This window comes from Lutjanus erythropterus, chromosome 19 (genome assembly GCF_056507025.1).
Source record: "Lutjanus erythropterus isolate fLutEry1 chromosome 19, fLutEry1.hap2, whole genome shotgun sequence".
In the NCBI taxonomy this organism is placed as follows: domain Eukaryota; kingdom Metazoa; phylum Chordata; class Actinopteri; order Lutjaniformes; family Lutjanidae; genus Lutjanus; species Lutjanus erythropterus.
Genome location: NC_139335.1, coordinates 3244640 through 3268038, shown reverse-complemented (window position 1 = coordinate 3268038; position 23399 = coordinate 3244640). Strand labels below are relative to the sequence as shown.

Below are 23399 nucleotides of genomic sequence, written 5' to 3'. Positions count from 1 at the left end.
TTTAAAAAAATAATTAAGTAGATTATATGGTGTGATGAATACCGAAGTACAAGTAAAAGTGCAGACTTGAAAATCTACTCATTAAAGTACCCCTCCCTCCAAAAAACTATTCAATTACAGTAACTTGGTTATCTGTAATTAGTTTCTTCCACCACTGATAATAATATAACTAAATCTAGACTCATTTTCTGTTGGTAAACATTATGACTTTTTTGTGGGCAGAGGCAGAAAAATTCTTAAAACATGTTAGCTAACACTAGCTAGCATCTTTAATGTCCTCCATGTTTTCAGTTCCTCACTACAACTGTTCAACAAGTTCACTCCTTTAAATCAGATACATGTTCACTTTCTCTCTTTTTAACCAACTTAGACTTCCAGATAAAAAATGTTTTTTGCTCCGTACATAACTTGAACTGTTTTACAGTCAACCAAGTCTTCAAATTTCACAGCCTTTTTCTTTCTTTCAAGGCCAGGCATTTTGAGGAGGAAGAAGAAGGAAGGAGAAGAAGATAAATGTTAAAAATAACAATACAATAAGTACGCTGCAACAGCTTTCTCACTACTTGTACTTTCATTGCATCTGTTTGTTTTCTGCCATGCCTCTAAAAGAAAAGTGACGTGGCAGGTTTTACAAAATGCATGCCCCTTTCTTTAAAAACAGGAATTCTTCTATCCAGGAAGTCTGATTTGGTGTAACTGTACTGATGTCCAGGTGGCAACAGCAGACTTTAGGAGTTGTAGGGGTTGTGATCATGAAAAGGGGGGAGAAAAAAGTGTGAAAATCTGTCATAAATTGAGAGAAAAACAAGAGAATCGTGATACCCGGAGGAAATGGGGAGAGGGCAGTGAACCATGAACATTTAAATACATCAAATCCCTACAGGACTGCATGACTGATATTTAAAAAGTATGGGATTTTCCTTTCTGGAAAGTTTTCCAACTAAAGTCCAATGTAACAGAAATCCTTGTTACTGAGCCCCTAATGTATCACTATACAAATACTGCCACCCTCTGGTCACTTATCAAAACATATCAGGCTTGTTGCAAGAAATCCTGGTGTCCTGTTTGACAGCAGTTTGTTTGTCTAATCGTGTTATTATCACCTCAGAAATATCACAAAAATAAGACCTATTTAAATTTGTTGTACATGCTTTTAATGCTCTTGCATCTTGATTAAAGCAACATCTTCTTCTCCTGTCTTAATCTAAACACTCTGAAGTGACGACAGACTGTGCAGAACTCGGCTGCTCGGTTTTTAACCAGAACCCAGACATCTGATCACGTCACACCTGTTTCGACCTCCTTATGAAGCCCTAAAAACAGGTGACAGATGACCACCTCAGTGTGGCAAATACATGATTACAACCTGGTTGAAATGAAGAAAAGGACTGATGAGACAAACATGTTCTTTTGAGTCATAGAAAAGATTTTTATTTACCAACAAAATTAACCTCATCATCACATTAGGCTCCGTCTCATCAGGCTCCTTCATCGACATCCTGAAGCTCCGCCCACGTCCGTTCAAACGGCGAGGGAGGAAAAGCTTCGGGCAGATGGAAGGCACCATGTGACCGACCTCACAGACCAACACAGTGCCTTTCAGTTAGTTTAATAACAGATAAAAACACAGAAACACGACCTCCCCTACAGTCAGTCACACTAACAACAAGCATTACTTCTTTATAGGCACTTTAGTCTAAAGCAACAGATTTACATCAACTGCACGCACGCGCGCAAACACACACACGCGCACACACACACACATACAGCCATTTATGTCATCTGGATACTTAACAGCTCATTTTAAAGGTTTTCAGAAAAGCTTCGACTCCAGCGCTGATACGAGCAGTCGATCCAGACAATTCATCAGCAACAATTTAGATAATATGAATTAATTATTAAAGTCGTTACTATGGAAACCCATTTCCACCAATGTGATGGACAAAAAAAAACAACCCTGTAAGTCATTTGAAGGAGAAACGTTACCAAAACAATGGCTTAGCTAACTCACTTATTTCAAGATAAATAAGTCACTATTTTGAGATTACAAGTCATACGTTCAAGATGGATCATTTGAGAAAGTTTCTCATAATGATTTACAGGATCTTTTCTCCCCGTCACATTAGCAAAAACTGACTTCCATACCGTTTTTTTTAAGCAAAAATGCCAAATATTTGATGGTTCCAGCTTCTCCAATGTGAATATTTTCTGTCTTTCTCTGTTTTATATCTCAGTAAAGTGAATTTCTACGAGTTTTGGACTGTTGGTTGAACACAGCAAGACATCTGAAGACATCACTTTACAGCGAGAAACTGTGATGAAATAAAGAAAAAAAAAGATCTTTTTAAAATTATTTTCACTATATACTGATTACTTTCTTAATTAAATGTTTGTAGCAGCAGTTCTTTTTGTCAGATGATTTTAAACTGGGTGTCATTTAACAATACTCATTATGGAAATGTGGATATTTTTAAATATATCTTTCAAACAAAACATGAGAATTATCAGTGTTAAGGTTTTGCCTCTTTTCTTTCTTTCCTTCCAGAGTTTTTATTAAGTTTATATTTGTGCTGTCATCACTCAACAGACATTTCATCCATTTATCAGCACTTGATGACTCGTTTTCATGATGCTTCAGTCTCAGCAGGTGGTATTCAGGTGTTCACCAAATCATGACTGCCATTTTTCATTATTATCTGAGTCCTGTAACAATCTTTCCATGTAGCTCCTGGGATATTAAGGTACAGGGAATTCTTGCAATTAAGATAAAAATCACTGGTCAACAAGAGTAAAAAGTTCCCAGAAGTCAAGATGACATCTTCAGATGTCTCCATTTGTTCAACCAACAGTCCAAAACCCAAAGATATTCAGCTGATTACCAAATAAAATGAAGAAAAAGACAAATTTAAGAAGGTGGAGACATTTTTTTTTGTCATATCTGCTTTAAAAAAAATACTCAGTTAATCATTCATAAAACTGCTGCAGATCAATTTTCTGTCGGTCAACTAATCGATTAATATTCAGCTCTAATCGGCAGATTAATCAATGATAAAAATGTCCCTATTTGACTCCATCTACAGTAAATCAGAGATTAACTCGTCGAATCACTGAGGCTCCTGAACATTTCAACAGAACCTGAAATGCTGATAAACTCTGTTCACTCTTCTTCATCGCACTCCTCCGTCCACAACAGCGCCAACCGCAGCAGTGCATTCTGGTGAGTGTAGCGCCCTCTACTGTCACAACATTAAAGAGGCCTCCTGCACCTCAGCACAGTGTGCAGCATGAAGCACAAAGCAGGCAGAACATCGAAATGACAGAAACGTTACTGCTGACACTCCACCTGATCACACACAGTCTGTTCTGCTGCTTTAACACAACAACAGTCTCCTGTATTTCATACAGTTCAACACATCCACAGCAGGCACCGACACATTTGCATGCTTTACATGCTTTGACGTGTGAGTGTTGCCTTTGACTGTTTAATTTCATTAAGGCTGCAGCTGACTTGAGAGATACTTTTACTTCCAGCATCAAGTTAAATCACCAGAGACGTCACGACTACCAACGATTTCAAGAAAACAAAACAAACCAAAAAAAAAAAAAAAACACCAGAGAGGAGTTCAGTGGTGACTTTTCAGTGGCTACATCGACATGCTCACTAATTTTCCATCGATATTCAGAACATGAAAATATCCTGAATTTGATACGGGTCAATTAAACACCATTTTTCCTTTTGGATATTGAGAATTAGTTGCATTATGGACATATGTTTTTGTTCCCTTGGCAAATTCACACCTGGAATATGTACACTTAAATAAAAAGGCGGACAGTAAATATATCAGATGTGGTGCAAAGTAAACAGGGAGTGTTTTAATAAACTGTGTGAACTTACTGTCACATCAGCGACAACTAATGCTAAGAGAGCCCCCCCCCCAATCAATAAAACTCTTTAGTGAGTGAAATGATGAACAATCCTGAGAGACTGAGACAACAGTCAGAAGTTTAGAGAGATGTTGTGATTAGCATTAGCATGTTAGCCATTAGCTCCAACCCTGCAGTAGTTCACTGAGCAGCCCCTGAGCTGTGTCCCTCTCTGGTGTGATCAGGCCTTTATTAACCAGTTTACACCTGTGAGACTAAAGGCCTGAGTGTTGGTTTTAAAGGGACAGTTCACCCTGCTGTTTATACATCTAGATAGTTTTGTTGTGGGTTGCAGAGTTTTGGAGATGTCGGTTGTAGAGATGTCTGCCTTCTCTCTAATATACTGGATCTAGATGACATTGTGTTTGTGGTGCTCAACGTATATAGAGTGACAGCCGCTGCACCGCAACACGCTCCCACCCAGCGGCACAGGACATACCCTCTCAGTCAAACCATGAGTGCCCCGAGTTGGGTGAGGAGTGAGAGGGAAAACAGCCTGCAGAGTCAGACTCTTTCCAGTCTTTTCACGTGGTGAATTTAGGGTTTAATTTGACCAAACCGGAGTTTGTGGTTGTTGGAAGAATGGGCCAACTAACAAAGACAGTTTTGGTGAGTTTTACATGTTTTTCTGTTGAGTCTGAATGTTTTTTACGAGGCGCTAACAAGCCAATTAAGCTTGTCTTGGTTCAGTGAAAGAAAGAAACTTGAATTCAGAAGGCGCATGTATTTCTCTGTTTAAAAGAGAAAATAGCTGTGAGAATTTTCAATTTCTTGACACTTTGTGAATTAATTTTTTTTTATTAGGCACTTACATCAAGAAGACAGGAGGAGGCAAGAGGGTAATTTTTTTGGTGCTTTGAGCACCACAAGCCGAGTGACATCTAGTCCCTTTATACTGGAGAGAAGGCAGACATCTCTGCAGTTGATATCTGTTGTAAAACTCACACCAAAACTATCTAGCTGGATAATCAGCACTACAGGTAAGAGGAAAAATATATATTTTTGATTTTGGGGTGAGCTGTCCCTTTAAAATTATTTAAACTGACAGAAATTTGGCCGTTCATGTGATCGTCTCCAGATGTGACGACACAAACACCTGCACTGCTGCTGTGACATGATAAACCACAGATCTGTGTGTTTTCAGCTCCTCCGGCGGATGAATGTGTCACAAATCTTCTCGTCCCTCCATTTATCAACAAATTCACATCAGAAAGCAGCTAAGAGACTTTTAAAGCCCACGACGAGTTCCCAGTATCACCCTCACCAGTCTGTTACTGGTTAGAAATTCTCTTCATACGTCCCCTCACTAGAAGCTACAGAGACAGACAGATATTGATTGGTGTTGATAAGCACAGTGGTGGCAGGTCTCCAGCAGGCCCCCGCCCCCGTTGATCCTCCTCCGTAATCTACAACTCGCTTCTCAGCAGCGGCCATCTTGTCTCTAAAGACGGCCTTCATTCAGGGCTTCGGACATTTACCTAAACTACACTAGAAGCAGCCGTTTCTGTGTTTGTGGGGGGAGGAGTCACCGTGGGAGGGCGGACAGAGGCTGGACGGAGGTCACCGTGACGAGCTCCTCTCCTTGCTGACACAGTCGTCCTGGCTGCTGGTGTCTCCGTTGGCCGTCATCCCGCAGGTCCGTCTCTTCTTCCTGCGGTGGGACATGGCGTCGCCCTCGGAGCCCGACTCCGCCTGTGGGGAATAACGAGTGCACACACGCAGACTCGTGTGAGTTACAACATGTTACTTGTGGATTATGTTACAGAGACACCTGTTGACTGTACTGACTTCAGACCGACACGTGTGACCCAGACACATTTACACAAGCAGAGACTTTATGTCCCACACACACAGCAGGATGACACCACATCGTAATTCAACTTTTAATCCTTTAATTTGCTGATGATTCTCACGACTACATTGTTGCTGGGAAGTCTTAAAGCTAAAGATGCACGGTATGGATTTCTTTCAACTGATACACATGAAAGATGACTTACTTTCTGCTCACAGCTGATAAAGATAATATAACTGCTAATTTCATATTTTGGGATTTTAAAAAGAAGTTCATATAACCTGTAATTTATGCAAGAGAGGTACGAAAAGTGATTTAATATTCCACAGCTCTGAATGAACCAAATCATATCGTGGTACACTTTGTGACATCAGCAAAGACCATAATAATCATTGTCCAAAGAATCAATGTAATATCATATCACAATGAAACTGGCGATTTACAGCCTAAATTTTGTAAGTGGTTATCAAATGACAAAAAATACTTCAATGCTTTCAAATTAACTAATTAATTAATGTGGTTAACTTTTTAAAATAAAAAGGCTGTGGATCGTTGGATTGTTTCATACTGTGGTTTCAAGGGAACTGGCACAGAGACTGAAAATTGCGCCCCTTTTCTATTCAGTCAATAATATATTCTGATTAAAATCGGACAAAAAGATTCTCTCCCCAAATCTAACATGTGCATCATGTTTACTTCTAAATGTTAATCCTTATACACTTTAGCTCTTATAGAGCATTTCTTTACTGTTGATCAATCAATACAGAGCAGACAGAGGAGTTGCACATTCAACTCGTATGTACAAGACAAACTAAAATGTCTGCCCAGCCTGACATGATGTGTGTGTTACTGCTGCTGCTGTGGCTGCACACACTGTAAACACTGTAAACACTCTTGAAACTCAACACTCGACGGGACCCTCAGAGCTCAGTATTATTAGCAGTATTGACATGAATACCTTGGTATGCCCGAGTGTGTGTATGTGTGTGTTTACGTTCGTGTGTGTTTGAGCACATACGTCAGAGTCAGAGTCGGACGAGCTGGAGGAGGAGGACGAAGAGTCGCTGGAGCTGTCTGACGCGATGCCCGTCGACTCCTGCAGGTCCACTTTGTCTGCCAGAGCTGCCAGATCAGGTCTCTCCTGCTTCAAGATCCTGAAACAAACAGGATGACAAAATAAACACACACACTTTAAAGGACAGTAAGTCTCAAGGTCTAACATGACAGTAAAGCCACTTAAACTGTTTTAAAGGAGAGCACCTTGGAGTTTTTTGTGATTATATGTGTCCCTATCCAAAGAGCACCTGAAACAAACACCCAGGAGCCGCCCTGACATTTTTTTGATTTACACATTTTTACAATTGGGGAATGCAATGATAAATGAAAACGTAAATGTTAAAAAAATAACTCTTATTTCCAGATATTTTTTGTCAAAGCCAAAGGGAGACACTGGAAAGGGGCAAAAGAGCCACATGTGTGTTTCTGATGTGGTGGCGGCATTGAATCCTTACCGGTACCACTTCCTGGAGAGTTTGGGTCGTCCTCGGACAGTTTTGTGCCACACGATGGGGAAGTTGGTTGTGCTGGCAAAGTTCTGAGTGACGGCGATTGTCGTGTCCAGGTTGAGGACCACGTGCCACCAGCCACCTGTGGACACACAGACAGTTACCATCAACATAAACACAAAACTGCTGCTTTGCTTGGTTTGCTGTCTTCAACCGTAACTGTTCCTTCCTCATTTTTGATCATTTTCAGACAAAGCTGTTTGTATGACTGCTTGTTTTTTGTTTTTTGTGCTAATTTTAATATATTTATAAAACATGACATGTTACTGACACAACAATAAAGTTCACAGTGTTGTGTCTGTGGTTTAATCTACAATCAGACAGGTGAGGTCTAAATCCCGGCTTTAATCCACCCTCATCACCATCAGCTCTGTTTGCATTAGCTGGATCTGGGTCACACAGGTTTCACGCTGTCGAACTGTCTGAGCTGTTAACACAATTCTTCAGACAGAGAACTCCTCTACTGTGTTTCTTTACTGGATCTGAAACTCATATCACCTGCTACTGATAACATTAATTCAGTGAGTAACTTGATGAGAAAACAAAATGAAACTTTGTGAGTCTTATCAGGACTTTCCCCTCTTTAAACACAGTTGTTTTTAAACATTTGTTGGGCGTCCTGCCTGGTGTTGAAACCTTTTTAAGTGAAACAACAATAAGTTGAGCAACACTTCAGACCATTTAGTTTGGCATTTGTAGAGTGAGTGCTGCCATAATGTTAACTAGCAGTTTGGTGATGTGTCTGTAACTTCTGCACTAGAGGGAAACCAATCAACAGCTCAGTTATGTACCGCTGAAATCAGGGACCGTCATCTGTGTTGTGATTCAGTCCGGAAGAATATCGACAGCCTAAAACAGGATAAATTTATTGTTGGCTTAGGTGTTTTCATGAGATATGCTGACAAGAAGAAAAAAAACAGAATATCTTCAGATGTATGCCTTAAAAAAAAAAACTCTAATTAGCTAAGTTTGGTGATAAAACAGCCTCAGATGAAACGCAAACATTTGCAAACCTGATGAAGGATTATTAAGATTTATAAAATGTTGTTTGTTGACTGACCAGGCACAAAGACGGTCTCCCCGGGCCTCTGGAGGATCTCCAGCGGTGCAAATTCTGGAGGCCAGTTGGGCTGCTGTGTTCGGGGATAAACCACATTGAACCAGGTGATAGCCTCATCCTGCTGGTTGCCCCCGTCCTCTCGGGTCACCTTGATCAGCTCGCGGGGGGTGTTCGTGGGGAACAGACACCACCTCTTGTGTCCCTGAACCAGGGCGTTCCAGGCACTGGTGCCCAGCGGGTCGATGTGGATGCCGGTGCCAGAGCGGGCGGGGCCCATCACAAACCACCTGGGAGGAGACGATGAACCAGGTGAGCCGTAACATCATGAGCATCGTCTCTTTTTCTTGTCAACACACAACCTCTGACATGTGGACAGTTAACAAACTTAATCTTCCCATCAGCAGTCTGTCAGATTTACACACTTTATTTTTAGATATTATTTTATATATTTCTGTCTGACAAAAAGCTGATTACTGATTATTAAAATGAAACAAAGATCAAACCTGTACGGTGGTCTGCGCTTCTCTCCTGCAAACTGGAACAGGTCATCCCTGAAGAAGACAGGAACCTGGTAGTCCTCCAGCAGCTTTCGGCGCTTGGCGTGTTCACCATAGCTGCTGTCGAAGATGTAGAGCGGGCTGTCGTCCTTTGTGGTCTCCAGATACTCCATATAGTACTTCATCTTCATCTTCACTGAGTAGCCATCGTTGTCCTCACCGCACTTGAATTTCTGGTTGCGGTATTTGCGTTTGAGGCGCTCCAGAGTCCATTTTTCTCGAGCGGGCCAGCTCTCCTGGCAGTTAAGCAGAACGACGGGCTTGTAGGGCCGCTCGAAGCGCTGGATGAACTCTTCAGGACTGAGATGGAGGGTGTCCACACGCTCAACGTTGTCCTGTAACACAGTATGTCTTAGTATAGTGTGGTACACAAAGTACTGTTCTGAAGACATTTACAAAATCTGCAAAGTTTCTCCATCTGGATTAGAGGTGCAGCAGTTAATCGAGGACATCATCTTAGGCTTTGGAAACACTAATTGACATTTTTCACAATTTTCTGACATTGTAAAACAAACAACCATTAGTTGATTAATCGAGAAAATAACTGACCGATTAACCAACTATGAAAATACTCATTAGTTGCAGCCCTAATCTGGATAACAAAGGACCAAAACTTATTTATCTTTGTGAAATGTTAAATTATAAAAGGCACAAACCAGGGGTTAGAATCAGGACACAAAGCAAAGGCTGTGAGGATTAAAAAAAACACACAGGGTACACACAAACATACTGCAGCAGGACAACAGCAGCTGTGGTTATTTCTCAACTGACTTTGCTCAGAATGAGAGCGTGTCCTAATATTACACAGTCTAAATAACTCTGCAGTTCTCCATTTTGTTTACTTCACTCCTGTTAACAGCAGAAACTTGACAAACCACTAACAGCAGCATACAGCCTGGTCACACCAGCTCTCCTTAAAGGATGGGCTCAGTATGGCCGTACTAACACTGAAACAGGTTCTGCTTGCTGAAATCATCCCTACCAGACATTAAAAATTTCACTCTTAAAGCTTTTCTTACATTCATGATAGCGAACAAGCAAAAATATGTTTAAGTTTATCTGAAGATAATGAGGTTTTAGCTGTATCCAAATTAGACAAATCAAATGTGTATTTGATGTGTAATATGTACATTCAGTAACTGACAGGTGTAACCTACTGCATATATGACTGAATCAGCCGACTGTGTGTGAATCACTGCACCACTGTGCAAATATTTTCCTAAATGTAAATGTGCTTAAGACAGTACTAAACTGAGCATATAATTCAGATTAAAGAAGCTGATTTACTAAAACAAGAATAACGTTTGTGTAATTTACTACTGTACTTTGTAGTTTCCTAAAATACATTTTTCTTCACTTCTATGTGATAAAAAAAAAACAAAGATTACAAGATCATTTCATTTTCAAATATTTTCCTAAAATTGCATATGATGTCTCACCGCCTTTGTGGGCTACACCGTTTAAGTTTTTGAATATGTGTACAAAACTTGTTGATGAACATATAAAATCATATCATGCACATGTTCTTATGTTAAATACACTGGTATACATTAAAGAACAAATTTATGTAATACATCAGTACCTACAGTGTTCAGTGATGTGAAAAACAGATGGACTAATATTAGATCCATAAATGTAAATCATCATATAGCTACAGCAGCGTATATGTTCTTATGTGACAGATTTGAGCACAGCTTATTGACTGGTGACAGCTATAAGAATTAAGTTTGTGATAAAGAAAAACAAAAATTGTCAATGTCTAAAATTAAACCAATCATGTGAGATAATTTGGTGAAACACCGGTGGCTCGTGCAGCAGTTCAGTGTCTACGTGACAAACTGCACTCCTGTCGTGAGCTGCGGCTAGCTGCTGTTAGCTTAGCTACGAATGCTACATTGACAGTTACCTTCACGGTGAGGTGTGACAAGTCGAAAGTCTCATGATAGCCGTGTTTTGTCCAGTCTAACGAGTCCTTTAGTTCGGGTCTGGCGCTCCGTTTCGCCTCTTTAATCCTCTTTTTACTCTTATGGTTCATTCCTCCTCCTGAAGGCTTTAAAGAGAAAACGTGTGTTATCGCTGCTCAGCTAGCTATCGAGCTAACCTGCGGCTTTTACAGAAACACATTCACTAGCCTGCACTGATAGCTGGCTAGCTGCGCTGTTCTCACAGTCTCACCTTCTGTATTTGATTAGACAACAAAACCACAACTTATGTAAAGTATTCAACACGTCCTTCGCTCTAACCAACAAATGTGAGAACACTTTTCCAACCTGCCTGGTCGGTACAGTTTGATACACAGCTAACAAGAAAAGCTTGGCAGCTGGCTAGAAGGCGACACAATAATGGGTCGTGCCTAAAAGGGAACCCTTGATTTGTGAAACTCTCGCGAGATTAGTATGCGTTGTTGCTCCAAACTGCATGCTGTTCAAACTAACTGTGTCTTACAGTGTGTCGACGCTGTGGTTATGATTTGGAAAGAGAGACAGAGAAAGAAGACATCTGGTTACAGTTTAGGAAAAGAGTGTAGTTCGGGTTAAAATGATCACTCTCGCGAGATCTGTCGTGGGTCTGGGATTCCCTTGTAGACACGAGCCACAATGCTTAGGCAACCGACTGACATCATGTGGCGCCCGCCCCTGTTGCAGGAATAGAACGCTCATTGGCCAGAGTGTTAGCAAAAGCAAAACGTTGATTGGATAGAAAGTAGAAAGAGCCTTCCCGCCAGCGAATTTACTCGGATTTTATTGGTTGTTAAAGTGTCCTTCTTGGAAGATGCGGAAATAGATACGCGCATGGTTGGAAGTGGTACAATATCAATATAAATATGAATGAAATTGGTTAATAGGACTTTCTAATCAGATGGCAGAGTCAAGGTCATTGCAGCCTATGTAATGATGCTATTTTAGAGGGCATTAACCTGCACAATGGACCACACTGAAGCCGAAACACCTAGCATAGCTTACAAGGTTTTTACGTTTGAAGACAGCAAGAAAAACACACAGGAGTCACTTTCTGTCTCCATCCCCGAGGTCTGTTTGAGTTTTTTTTTAAACATTATATTATACTTAAGTTTATGTACCCCTGTGTGAAACTGACCGCATCTTAATGACGTGAATAAAATGTTGTCTTGCTGCAGTACTGTGCTTTGACAGAATCAAGGTGTTAACACTAGCTATTTTCACATTTTATTTCTTAATTTATTTCTGTATATGTGTATTAGCATTTTTTAAATATTTGTATTCTTTATACTTTCTTCAATTATTCTTTTATAAAGAGTTAAAAGATAAATACATTATATATTAAAATAAAGTCAATCATATATATATTTACACAAAATGTATTCTTTATTCCTCATATTTACACATTTATTGTCTTTTACAGATTAATTGTTTGTATGGCAGTCCTATGTTTTCACCGTTTCCACCTGCTAAAACAACAAACAGATCTTTGTACGATATGTGAATCTCCTCTCTTTAAGTTGGTACATGTCCACAAAGTACTCAAAGGTGTATTTGCTTGAATTAAAATTTGGACTGATAGGAGTTGATCTGTTCTACTCCTTCAGCAGTCAGAATTCAGTATAGGAGGCTGACAAGCCATAGAAGACACAAGTATTCATAACATTTGTGATATGATATGCAAGACATCCGTAAAATGCTGAATATGCTATACTTATATTTATTTATTTTAATTATTTCAAACTGTGATCCTTGTCCTCAGGTTCTGGACCCACAGTATGGCATGTATGTGTGGCCCTGCGCCGTGGTCCTAGCTCAGTATCTCTGGACGCAAAGGGAAGAGCTGAGACACAAGACGGTGCTGGAGGTGAGGAGAAGAAGAAGAAGCACATTTCATTTTGTGGAAAAACACGTCCTGTCTGAGGATTGTGGACATTCTGACGTCTCTCTCCACAGCTCGGTGCAGGTGTGAGTCTGCCAGGTGTGGTGGCTGCGAGGTGCGGGGCAAAGGTGATCCTGTCAGACAGCGCTAAGACTTCCGTGTGTCTGGAGAACTGCAGGCGCAGCTGTGATGCCAACGGCCTCCGTGACGTGCTCGTGTTGGGTCTCACCTGGGGGGAAGTCTCACCTGACCTCGTTTTGCTTCCTGAGCTGGACATCATCCTGGGATCAGACGTTTTCTACGAGCCACAAGGTTGGTTCAGCACAGAATAACATGTTTTACATTTGAGCCACAGTACAAACAACATATGGCCAAAAGTCTGGGGACGCCCCTCTGGGACAAACTGGAATGCAGACTGTGAGTCAGACCTGATCACCAACATCCGTGTTGGACCTCAGTGATGCTCTGCCTCGCTGCAGCAGGTTCAACATGTGTCGGAATGAGTGAAACCAGAAGAGTGATGGGCCACAGGCCCGACTCACCTCGAGATACACGCATAATTATGAAAACACACACGCACACAGAAGTGTCCCTGCACAAACACACACACACTGTTGCAGACAACCTGAACTTTAAAGGTCCAGCTTTCATAATAGCTTTTTTTATGCAAAAGAACATAAAATTAGGATAGAAAGGATAAACTTTAATAATTTAAATAAGACAATTTGAAGCTATAAGACATGAGCGTGCTTTTTGTTTTTAAGATGACAAAGAAGATCTTTGGACTGTAGAGCTGATTAAAACCAGACTATCACAGGGGTTTCATGTATTTCACTACATACACAGAGCATCGATAAATGTCAGTAACAAACCTTGTGTTCTTTTCTGTACCCGTAACAAAATAAAAAAATAAAAATGCCAAAACATTATGTTACATTATATGGGTTGTGTTCTAATTCATTCAAACCCAACAAAACTAGTGACGACACTAGTGTCCACATACTTTTGACCGTGTTGTAAGCATGTACACCTGAGTGACTAAACTTTTGTAAACTGTTTCAGATTTTGAAGACGTCCTGGTGACTGTTGCCTTTCTTCTTAGAAGAAACCCCAGAGCCCAGTTCTGGACCACGTACCAGGAGAGAAGGTTCAGTATCACTCAAACAACAACAGCGTCACACTTTTTGAAACAGGTTTCCATCCTTATTTGTACATGGAGTGAATCAAACAGCAAAGTGTCTAAGTTTTACCCCTCGTCCTCCTCGTTGTGTTTCAGTGCTGACTGGTCGATCGAAGCTTTGCTCCACAGGTGGAAGCTGAGCTGCGTCGACATTCAACTGGAAACGTTCGACGCTGATAAACCTGATCTGGCTGGATCGAATCTACCAGGCAGCCACAGCGTCCTCATGATGATCATCACACTGAAGACACAACATGTTGGACTGACTCAGTGTCCTCCAGAGGACTGTCCAGGGAAATAAGACGCTGGTCTCTGTGCTTCATACCAGTGGTTTTCAAACTGGTGTTCAGGGACCAACACAGGTCCTTAAGTGGACTGTAGAGGGTCCCCAGCAGAAGAAGGAACAGAATATTTGAACTTTTTTCACTTTTTAGAAGGTTGGAACAACAACAAGGAAAGACATAAGGTAATTTATAGTGATCCTACTTTGATTATTGATTGACATCAGCGCTTTTTCAATACCACGAGTTTAAAAAATATATCTATTAATTATCGTATCAAAAGTACCAAATATAATATATAAAATCTAAGATTTAAGCCCTCAGTTCAGTTCAGTGTTTACTGCCTGAAATTTGTCTTGCAGAAAATCCAGACAGTGTTCAGTGATTTCTTTTTGTACCACATCTGTGTGTAGGTTGTTCATAATAAATGTATTTATTTTGTGTACCTAGGAGGTATTGAGTATCGCATTTTTATACCAGTATGGTATCTACATTTAAAATGTTGGTATTGTCTCATCTTTACAATGAAGACTATTTTCTGCAAAACTAAAAATTAAAAAAGGATTCAAAATCCTCTCAAACTGGGGGGTCTGCGGATTAAATGCACATCTACGGAAAAGCTTGGGAAGCCCTGCTTTATCCAGTCGGGCCTGTTTGACATCAGATTTAGGAAAGACTAAGACTAACTTTCTCAACAGCGTTTAAATTTTCAGGTTGGTTGCAAGAATCGCTAAAACTCCTGGCAGATGGTGGAGAAAGTAATGTTACTGCAGACAAATTATTTGAAAAAAAAGTTTTGCCAAAGTTAAAATATTTCATCAACTGTTGCTTCACTGATCCCTGACAGATGAAATGTGTATTTTCTCCTGTAACCACCAGAGGGCAGCATCAGAACAAACAACAAAGCAGTCATCAACTCCTCTGATAAGAAATGTTCTGAACTGGTGGAAATATTTGCACAAATCATGTACTTGAGGTACATGTACTATTTAACAACACTTGAGAATTCTTCAACATGTGTACAAACCCGGATTCCAAAAAAGTTTAACTGTTGTGTGAAATGTAAATATAAACAGAATGCAACATAACAACAACATACTACAATATATTTGAGTTTTGAGCCCAACTCAAACTATTAATGTTTTAAAATAAACTTTGCCAACCTATAATGTTTAGTTAAGATCATTTATATTTCTTTAGATGAACTTGAATCTTTAAGATTTGGGAATTCAAAAGAAAATTGTATTTCAGGATTTGGTCACATGAGCTGTGAACCTGATTTGTGTATTTTGGTGTCTGGAAATTAAATGGTTTGAATTGAAAAACATTCACTTTCACTTGACTTAATTTACTTTTAAAAACATGTTTTGGGGAAGGTTATAAAACTCAAATGTAAGTTTATCTAAAGAAGAAAAGTTAACTCAAAAATCTATTGCAGTATGTTGCTTTGAAAAACCCACAACAATGGCAAATGAAAATTAAAATGTTTAAAAAAGAAAATAATTAAGAGCTGCAGTTTGTAGACCCAAAACCTAACACAAGCAGCGTAACGAGTCTAAAATGACTTTATTTCAGTCAGGACACATTTGATCTGCACCAAAACACTACTGAGGTTTAATATTCAGTACAGAACACAGGATTTATTAATAATTAATTTGTTTTTCATCATGTTACTGAACTTTTTAAATCATTATAAAAAGAACTCTTTGAGAGAAAGAAGAACTACAAAAAGAAGTCATTTAAAAAGTTTTAATAGTAAAAATATTTTTATAAAATCCATCAAAAACTTGTCAACACATCGAAATCATCCAACTGCCACCACCACCATCACAGGTGCACCGTCCTGGTCTGAGCAGCGACCAGGTGAACCCCACCACAGGTGAGTGCGTTACAACACCTACAGGCGGCGGGAGGAGCCACAGTCCGCTGCCAGTCAGCCGACTGAGGCTGCAGCTGGAACATCTGGATCTGTGGGCTCCTCCTCACGCCCAGGTTAAACCCCGCCCATCGGAGCTCAGGACGCTCCTGCCATCTCTACGTCTCGTTCTGTCGCCAAGGAGGCCGTGGTCGGTTTCCAGGATAAGCCGTCCGAGTCGCCCTGGATGAGAAAAATAAGACTCTGGGTTATGGTTCATCCAGTAAAAACATGTCAAAGGTCATGAGAGTCTTCATTAGTCTGGAGTCACAGGAGCGACACGACAACAAGAAAAAAAAAAAAAAAAACTGTACAAGAAAATCAATATAAAGACATAACAAAACCTAAAAGAACATTTAAACATCAAAAGCTTTACCTCTTCTGCCATCATTAAGAAAAAATAAATTTGCAGAATTGAAATCAAATGACTGAATAAAATCCTAAGCACAAATCACATGAGTCAAAAAGTTAAATTTAGAACCTGGTCAATAAAGAGTTAAAGACCTCTTTCAGTACTGAACACTTAAGTCAAGGCTGGGCGGAAACCGCTCACAGAAAGATGTGCGTCCAAGAATAGAACCTCAAGTAAGACCATTCAAAAATTCCATATGCCAAATGTCACTCAAAAATTTTCCAATCTAAGGTATTCTCTTATGTGTGAAACCACAGAGTGAATAAAATGATTAAACAAGTTTACCACTCACAGCTACAACAGTCACTCTCAAATTCGGCACAGGGTTACATGAACATAAACAAAGAGTTAATACTTTTTTTCAGTACAGGTGGAGAGTTTGTCATAATCAACCGTCAACAGTCCCTCTTACACTGATTTACCAAATGCCCCTGTTGACTCAAGTTTCAGGTTATGCCAAACTTCATTATGAAATTAGCCAATTTTAAAGTGCCTGCAAAGTTGTGAAAGTACAAAAAGATGAAGATTAAACGACATGACCAGTCACAAATACAACAAACACTCTCGACTTCGGCGCAGTAAAGAGTTAACTTTTTTTTGTGTAGGTTGGCAGCAACGTCCACTTGTGGCTACTTGAGCTGTGGAGGATGGGTTAGTTCAAGGAAATTTCCACTTGGAGAGTTTGTTGTTTAAGAATCAGTCTTCAACACTTGAATTTTCAATATCTATCCAGTGCTAAATTCTCACGTTTCACATGCCAAACTTTAGTAAGAAACTTGCCAATTTAACAAGTTTGACAAGTCACAAACACAACAGGCACTCTCAAAATCGGCTAGGATTATTAAAACATGAATCATTTGAGTATAAAACCAATTTTAGAGTCTGATTTGAGTACTGTAGAGGACAAACAGTTAAAAAGTGTGGATTCTTTAAGGAGAAGTTGCACATGGCCAGCACTCTAAAACTTCATATACCAGATGTCATCCAGATATTTGTCAATTTAAAGAATTTATTGATGCTGTGCACGTACAGACAACTAAAATTATTCAGCAGTTTACTAACTACAAATGTAAACAGCCACTGTTTAATTCGGCATATGTTTACAGACATAAACAAAGAGTTAACATTGATTTTAGGACAAAGTCAGTCTCACCTCATTGTTCACTCCTTGGCTTTCTTCTCGCTGTTTTGGAGCTTCTCCACAATTTTTCGCTCATGTCCGGCTGGGTTGTGTCTGTTTGTGTTTTCACTGGCCTCCTTCTTTGTCCTGCCTTTACGGGCTGAGCCCTCTGTTAGGAAGAAGGAACATTTTATTATTAAAAGTTAACTTTCAAAAAACAAGCAGAAAAATTACCTGAGAGTCGAGAGGAGAAGCGTCATCGTCTCACCTGTGTACTTATCGGTTAAGTTATAATATTCATATTGGTCGTAGTATTCGTCCTCAAAGCTGGTGGGCTTCAGGTTTTTCACGTCGACGTGACTCATATTTGATTCTCCGAGATTTGCTCAAACAGAGAAAGTTTGTCAAAGTTTCAGGGACAATAACAGACAATAACGTCAAAATCAGTGTGGACGTGCAGCGGCGGTGTCTCTTCTTCTGTCTTCTACCTGAGGACAAAAACAAGATGTTTGTCCAGAAGCCTGAGTGGGTTTTTATAACGGAGACATTCAGCTCCTCCTCCTCACAGACAGACACTCCCTCAGCAGGCAGGTTTCCACTTTCTGCTGCAGAAATGTTGCATCATTTTAGCAGCTAAATGAGTCATAAGTGTGGAGTCATAAGAGTGCCATAAAATCAATCAATCAATAATAAATAAATGTTTTAAAATAAAGACAATAACACAATAGAAAAGAACAGTTATGTGTTTTCATTTATTTTCACATTTATTCTGAATTCTACACATATTTATTTTTTGCCTACACTGAGTCCGATTTTTTTTATTTTTAATTTTCAATGTGCAATATTTCAGAGCAGAGGTAGAACCCCTGTGTTCTGGATAAAACTCCTCATATAGAAATGTTCTCAGTAGAACCCCCTCGGTGTGTCCTAGATAAACCTCTTGGAATATAAAAATGTTCTCGGTAGAAGAACATTGGGTGGGTTCTAGGTAAAACCCTTGATATACAAAGCAGGTTCTTGGTAGAATGTCTTGAGTGTGTTCTACATAAAACCCGTGTAATATAAAAAATGTTCTTGATGGAACCCAGTTGGTGGGTTCTAGATTAAACCCTTAAAAACTGTTTTAACTCACTAACTTAACTTATTCATTTTCATTTAATTTTATTTTATCGCTTTGTTCTTCCATATTCTTTTCATCACTGCTTTTGTTTTTCCTTAAAGGGACAGTCAGTCAATAAGTATCCTGAATCCTGCAGATGCAATCATATATATATATAAGATATATTAATTAACTAATTCAAGATAAATTAATCAGAGCACATGGAGTCTGGTGTCTGACCTTCATTTCTGCAGAACATCAACGTTGTTTTCTTTGTTTATCAGCAGCTGCACTCTTCACACAACCATGACCTGATTCAGCCTGTCCAAATGACCTCTGTGTGTGTGTGTGTGTGTGTGTGTGTGTGTGTGTGTGTGTGTGTGTGTGTGTGTGTGTGTGTGTGTGTTTGGGTGTGTTGTTATCTAAGTGACATTTCCATGCAGAACTAACTTTGGACTGAACTTATCAGAGAATAAAAGTGCAGAGAGAAAGAAAAATGCACCTGACCTCGATGTCTGCTGCACGTTCATATTCATGTTTACAATAACTCACAGACGCAAGAAACTTTCTAGAGTCAAACTTTGGAAGCTTTTGTGGAAACTATATGACAGAAGTATGAACTGTCTGATACAGATGGAGGAGATTTAAACCTGCAGAAAGCTACAAAACTAAAAAGAAAGATGATGGTGTCTTGGTATTTTCCTAGAGTTTTGAAAAGAGAAATAAACTGAAGTGCATGCAGATGGTTTACAGCTGCCTCCTGTCAAAGATAATGTATGTTTTGCATTTTATATCACAGGTTTATTGAAACATTTAACAGAAAATTAATATGTGTAAAATGACTTTTCCAGAGACGTGTTTCTTGAAGATTAATGAAAGAAAGTTTTGTTTTGATCCTCATTTGTTTCTGATTTTCTCTCATTCCTGCTGATTTCTTGTGAAATATAAGATATTTTCTTCTTACTAGTTACTCAGAAGACCCGATCTGAGAGGTTTAGAGGAGAAAATCAGAATTTGTTCCATAACTCTGAGACATGTTGAGCCTGTGATGAGTCAGTCTGTATTTGTCACAGAAGTGGATTTAGAGGATAAATGTTGCCCGGTGCAGCCGTAAACACAAACATGGTTTATAACAGCCGAGGAAAAAATGCTGTCATGCTCTGATTCCACTCATCCTCACATCATCCTGCTGTAATTACAGACCATAACATCCGTCCTCCATCATCTCATGTTAAAATACACAGTGACCGCTCCGGTTTCAGCCGCTGAGCAGGAGGGAGAAGTCATTTACTGCAGAGAAAAACTCTCAAGGACAAGTTTAAAAACAAACAAACTGCATTTAAACCTTGAATCAACAGTTATCAGTTCTTCTCTTTCACTTTTTGTCTTTTTGGCACGTGTGTGTGCATAACAGTAAATATTATCGTCTACAGTTTGCACACCTGCACGTGATTTTCTGATTAAAACGGATTACTTCATTCTCAGTTCTTGTCAAACTCTTCATAACTTCTAAATATTCTTTCATGCTCTGAGTCGTCACCTGCAAAACGATCCATTCAGTTAAATATGTCAATATAATACATGATTTTGCATGAAAGATCAAAGGTGAATTTTCTTTTTGCAGTTAATGTAACTGTGTAACTAATGTAACCTAATAATTTTGACTTTTTTATCTTATAATTTTGACTTTAATGTCACAATTTTGACTTTTTGTCCCATAATTCTGATATTTTGTCTCATAATTCTGACTTTAATGCCATAATGAGGACATTTCATTTCATAATTTTGACTTTTTATCATGGGGATATTTATTTTCTTTCACTGGCAGAAATGTAAATGTACAGCTAGATTGATAAATAGATGCTTGTGTTGTTGTATTACTGCTGTGGTGAAGTCAAAGTACCTATTTTCTCTTACATGTAGTTAAGCGTTGAAGTAAAGTACAACAGTACCACAAAGTTGTAGTTAAATACTGTATTTGAGTAAATGAACTTAATTTGTCTACAGCAGTCACTTTTATATACGTCTGTAATAACCAAGTGGATCAAAATGATGAGAGACAGACACAACAAAGATTTAATGATTTTATGTCGACTGTTTATGTTGTAAAGTCATAACGGTGATGTGTTTATGAATGAAATGTTTTATCATCATCTCATGAGTTTATTATTGACTCATCATCTGACTGTTTTGAAGTTTCTCCTGTGAGAAGCAGCAGCTCTGAGCTCAGAGACGAGTGTGACGTGACTGAGAGACATCTGAGGAGGACAAACTGCTGAGACAGAAAAAAACATGGAGCTGCAGTCACACTGCACTGAGTCATAAACACAGACTTCAGGAGGAGGAGTTTTACATATCCTCTCTTATTTCTGCTTTTTTTTTCATCAAAACATGAGTTTTCTTTAGTTGTATCAGTTTATTCTGACCCAGGATCTGTCCTCTGTCCTCTGTCCTCCGTGTTTTCATGTTAATCTGCAGTTTTCCACGTTCTGCTCTCCGTCCTCCTGCTTCAGTAGACTCAGTAAATATTTGCAGAAATATGAGCCAGCCCGTTTGAACGGTTAAAGTTTGCCCTCAATTCTGTCTGTGCAGGAACTTGGCGTGGCCACACACACACACACACACACACACACACACACACACATGCACACACACACACACACACACACACATGCACACACACACATCTCAAGCTTGTAACACATCCAGAGTACACACACACATATATACACACAAACACACGCTGTACAGCAGGTTACAGATAAGATATCATCCATCAGGGTGTCAGGTTTATGGTCTGATTCAGGTATACAGGTATTTTAACCTGGTTTTAAACAGGTCAGGGTTCTTCAGAAGCAAACAGTTCAGCACAGAACCTCATTCCTTCAAGAGGAGCCCTTTTGGAACCTTATTTCTTAGAGTGTATGAAAGATGCACTGATGATGATTTTGCAGCATATAAATGAAACTGACTCTGTAGGAGTTCACACAGTTAATGAGCTCACTGAGTTTATGTGAAGGTGTGTTTTTATTAGATTCATATTTGATCACAATGATTCATAAACACTGTGGCCTCGGTGTGAGGGCCGGGCCTCGATCACGCCACAGTCACAGGCGTTAATCATTAATTCCCAGGATGTTTATCTGCTGACAGAGTGATGACAGAACGGTTTGTACACCATGACATCTAGAGCAGGACAAAGTTCCACCGACACATCCTGCATCCTGAAGAGCACAAAGAAACACCAAGATATCACAAATAAAAACAAACACAGATCTCACTTTTTTTTTTCTCTCCAGCAGAAAAGAAAGTAGTTCCAGCAGATTCTACTGCAGAGGGAAAGTAGTTCCTACATTGCTGTTGAGTTTTTGAGCTTCACAAACTGAGTGATGTTTAGCTTCATTATACTAGCAGCTGATATCTCCAAAACTCTCACACCAAAACTATGGATAAACAGTAGGACAGGCCAGAGGGAAAATAAGTATTTTTTATTTTGGGGTGAACTGTCCCTTTAACCAGAATGTTGCAGTGATGTCAGTAATAGAGCATCAGGGTTGATGGGTAATCTTAATAACATGAAAAGTAAAAGTAAACTACGTGCTACCACAGTGTAGAAATACTCTAGTAAAAGTCCTGCATTCAAAGTTTTACCCAAGTAAAAGTACAAAAGTACTTATGTCTGTTTATATTCAATTATTCAATTCAGTCTTCAGTCGAGTGAGAATTTGTTTTTCTGTATTAACCAAATACTGAAAGAAGACGTTTGTTTTTCTGCTTGAGAGGAAAAATCAAATAAATGAGGAAACAAAAACATGAATTTTGGAGCTGCAGAAGTTCTCTGTAAATAAAATCATATAATGAGCATGAATCAAACTGATGTGTTGACTACACTGATATTTAACATACACTTAATAGTGTTTTTTTTTTCTTTGTTGTGATGGAGACACAGCACTTTTTCTGAGAGGAGGTCCTATAACATAAAATATATTCATCATATATATTTGCATTAATATTTTTCTTGTGCTGCTTTTCCTCAAGCAGCTGCATTCAACAAAACATTTTATTAATAAATCCAGGGAGAGGATTCATTGTTCTTTGAATTTACAGTCTTCAAAGAAAGTTATTTGAACTTCCTGCAGGGAGAGAAAGACGGCAGAAAACCCTCCAACAGTTTGATGTGTCTGGATCTAAACTCCCTTTAGTTTAATGTGCATCTATCAGCTTTACACTGTAACTGAGTCTGAAGTTAACTTCCCCTGGTTTGATTATCAATTATTGAGTTTATGAATTATTTCTAAGTTAATAATCAATATATAAATAAAGCAGTTTAAACTATTCCATCATCAAAGGTCGGACTGGACTTCCTGTCTTTGCTGATCTGTCCTAACAGACTAGAACCAGATTTTTTCAGGACTAAATATTCTTCAAATGTGTATCCATACAGTGATGGAAAAACCATCCAAACCTTTTACTCAGATACTCTACTTATAAATACATAATACAAATTCAAGGTACTCATTGAGTATTTCCATGTTTTGCAACTTTATACTTCTATCCCACATTTCCTATTTCACATATTGTACTTTTTATTCCAGTATATTTCTCTGTGGCTTTAGTTACTTTAAAAATTACAATTTATTTTCAGATTTTCATT

General features: G+C 39.0%; 3 protein-coding genes across 4 annotated transcripts; 1 reads left to right on the top strand and 2 right to left on the bottom strand.

The window, feature by feature from the left end:
* Window positions 1-4879: 4879 nt before the first annotated feature.
* Window positions 4880-11260, bottom strand: jmjd6 (jumonji domain containing 6, arginine demethylase and lysine hydroxylase). 2 transcript variants are annotated; one of them, XM_084744760.1, is made up of 7 exons: window positions 11074-11260; window positions 10805-10948; window positions 8845-9233; window positions 8342-8628; window positions 7228-7363; window positions 6735-6870; window positions 4880-5616 (listed from the first exon to the last, which is right to left on the bottom strand). In XM_084744760.1, the coding sequence occupies exons 2-7, from the start codon at window positions 10931-10933 to the stop codon at window positions 5485-5487; spliced, it is 1209 nt and encodes a 402-aa protein (XP_084600886.1). In that variant the 5' UTR covers window positions 10934-10948; window positions 11074-11260; the 3' UTR covers window positions 4880-5484. The 2 variants fall into 2 exon arrangements, with proteins under 2 accessions (XP_084600886.1, XP_084600885.1); XM_084744759.1 differs by having other exon boundaries at window positions 10805-11260.
* A 443-nt stretch (window positions 11261-11703) lies between these two features.
* mettl23 (methyltransferase 23, arginine) lies at window positions 11704-14644 on the top strand. The gene is made up of 5 exons (XM_084744758.1): window positions 11704-11927; window positions 12619-12723; window positions 12813-13050; window positions 13801-13885; window positions 14015-14644. The coding sequence occupies exons 1-5, from the start codon at window positions 11823-11825 to the stop codon at window positions 14217-14219; spliced, it is 738 nt and encodes a 245-aa protein (XP_084600884.1). The 5' UTR covers window positions 11704-11822; the 3' UTR covers window positions 14220-14644.
* A 1290-nt stretch (window positions 14645-15934) lies between these two features.
* On the bottom strand, window positions 15935-18068 carry nupr1b (nuclear protein 1b). Its single transcript, XM_084745162.1, has 3 exons — window positions 17915-18068; window positions 17680-17815; window positions 15935-16297 (listed from the first exon to the last, which is right to left on the bottom strand). Exons 1-2 carry the CDS (start codon window positions 18009-18011, stop codon window positions 17688-17690), a joined length of 225 nt encoding a protein of 74 aa, XP_084601288.1. The 5' UTR covers window positions 18012-18068; the 3' UTR covers window positions 15935-16297; window positions 17680-17687.
* Between the last annotated feature and the right edge of the window lie 5331 nt (window positions 18069-23399).

Excerpts from the sequence above, each read along its gene's own strand:
- jmjd6 (XM_084744759.1), bottom strand. The coding sequence starts at position 10,933 with ATGAACCATAAGAGTAAAAAGAGGATTAAAGAGGCGAAACGGAGCGCC. Across the intron at positions 7,364-8,341 it reads GGAGACCGTCTTTGTGCCTG|GTGGCTGGTGGCACGTGGTC; the intron begins GTCAGTCAACAA and ends GTGTGTCCACAG. Across the intron at positions 5,617-6,734 it reads CGTCCGACTCTGACTCTGAC|GCGGAGTCGGGCTCCGAGGG; the intron begins GTATGTGCTCAA and ends TATTCCCCACAG.
- mettl23 (XM_084744758.1), top strand. The coding sequence starts at position 11,823 with ATGGACCACACTGAAGCCGAAACACCTAGCATAGCTTACAAGGTTTTT. Across the intron at positions 12,724-12,812 it reads GACACAAGACGGTGCTGGAG|CTCGGTGCAGGTGTGAGTCT; the intron begins GTGAGGAGAAGA and ends CTCTCTCCACAG. Across the intron at positions 13,886-14,014 it reads ACCACGTACCAGGAGAGAAG|TGCTGACTGGTCGATCGAAG; the intron begins GTTCAGTATCAC and ends GTTGTGTTTCAG.
- nupr1b (XM_084745162.1), bottom strand. The coding sequence starts at position 18,011 with ATGAGTCACGTCGACGTGAAAAACCTGAAGCCCACCAGCTTTGAGGAC. Across the intron at positions 17,816-17,914 it reads CTTAACCGATAAGTACACAG|AGGGCTCAGCCCGTAAAGGC; the intron begins GTGAGACGATGA and ends TCTTCCTAACAG.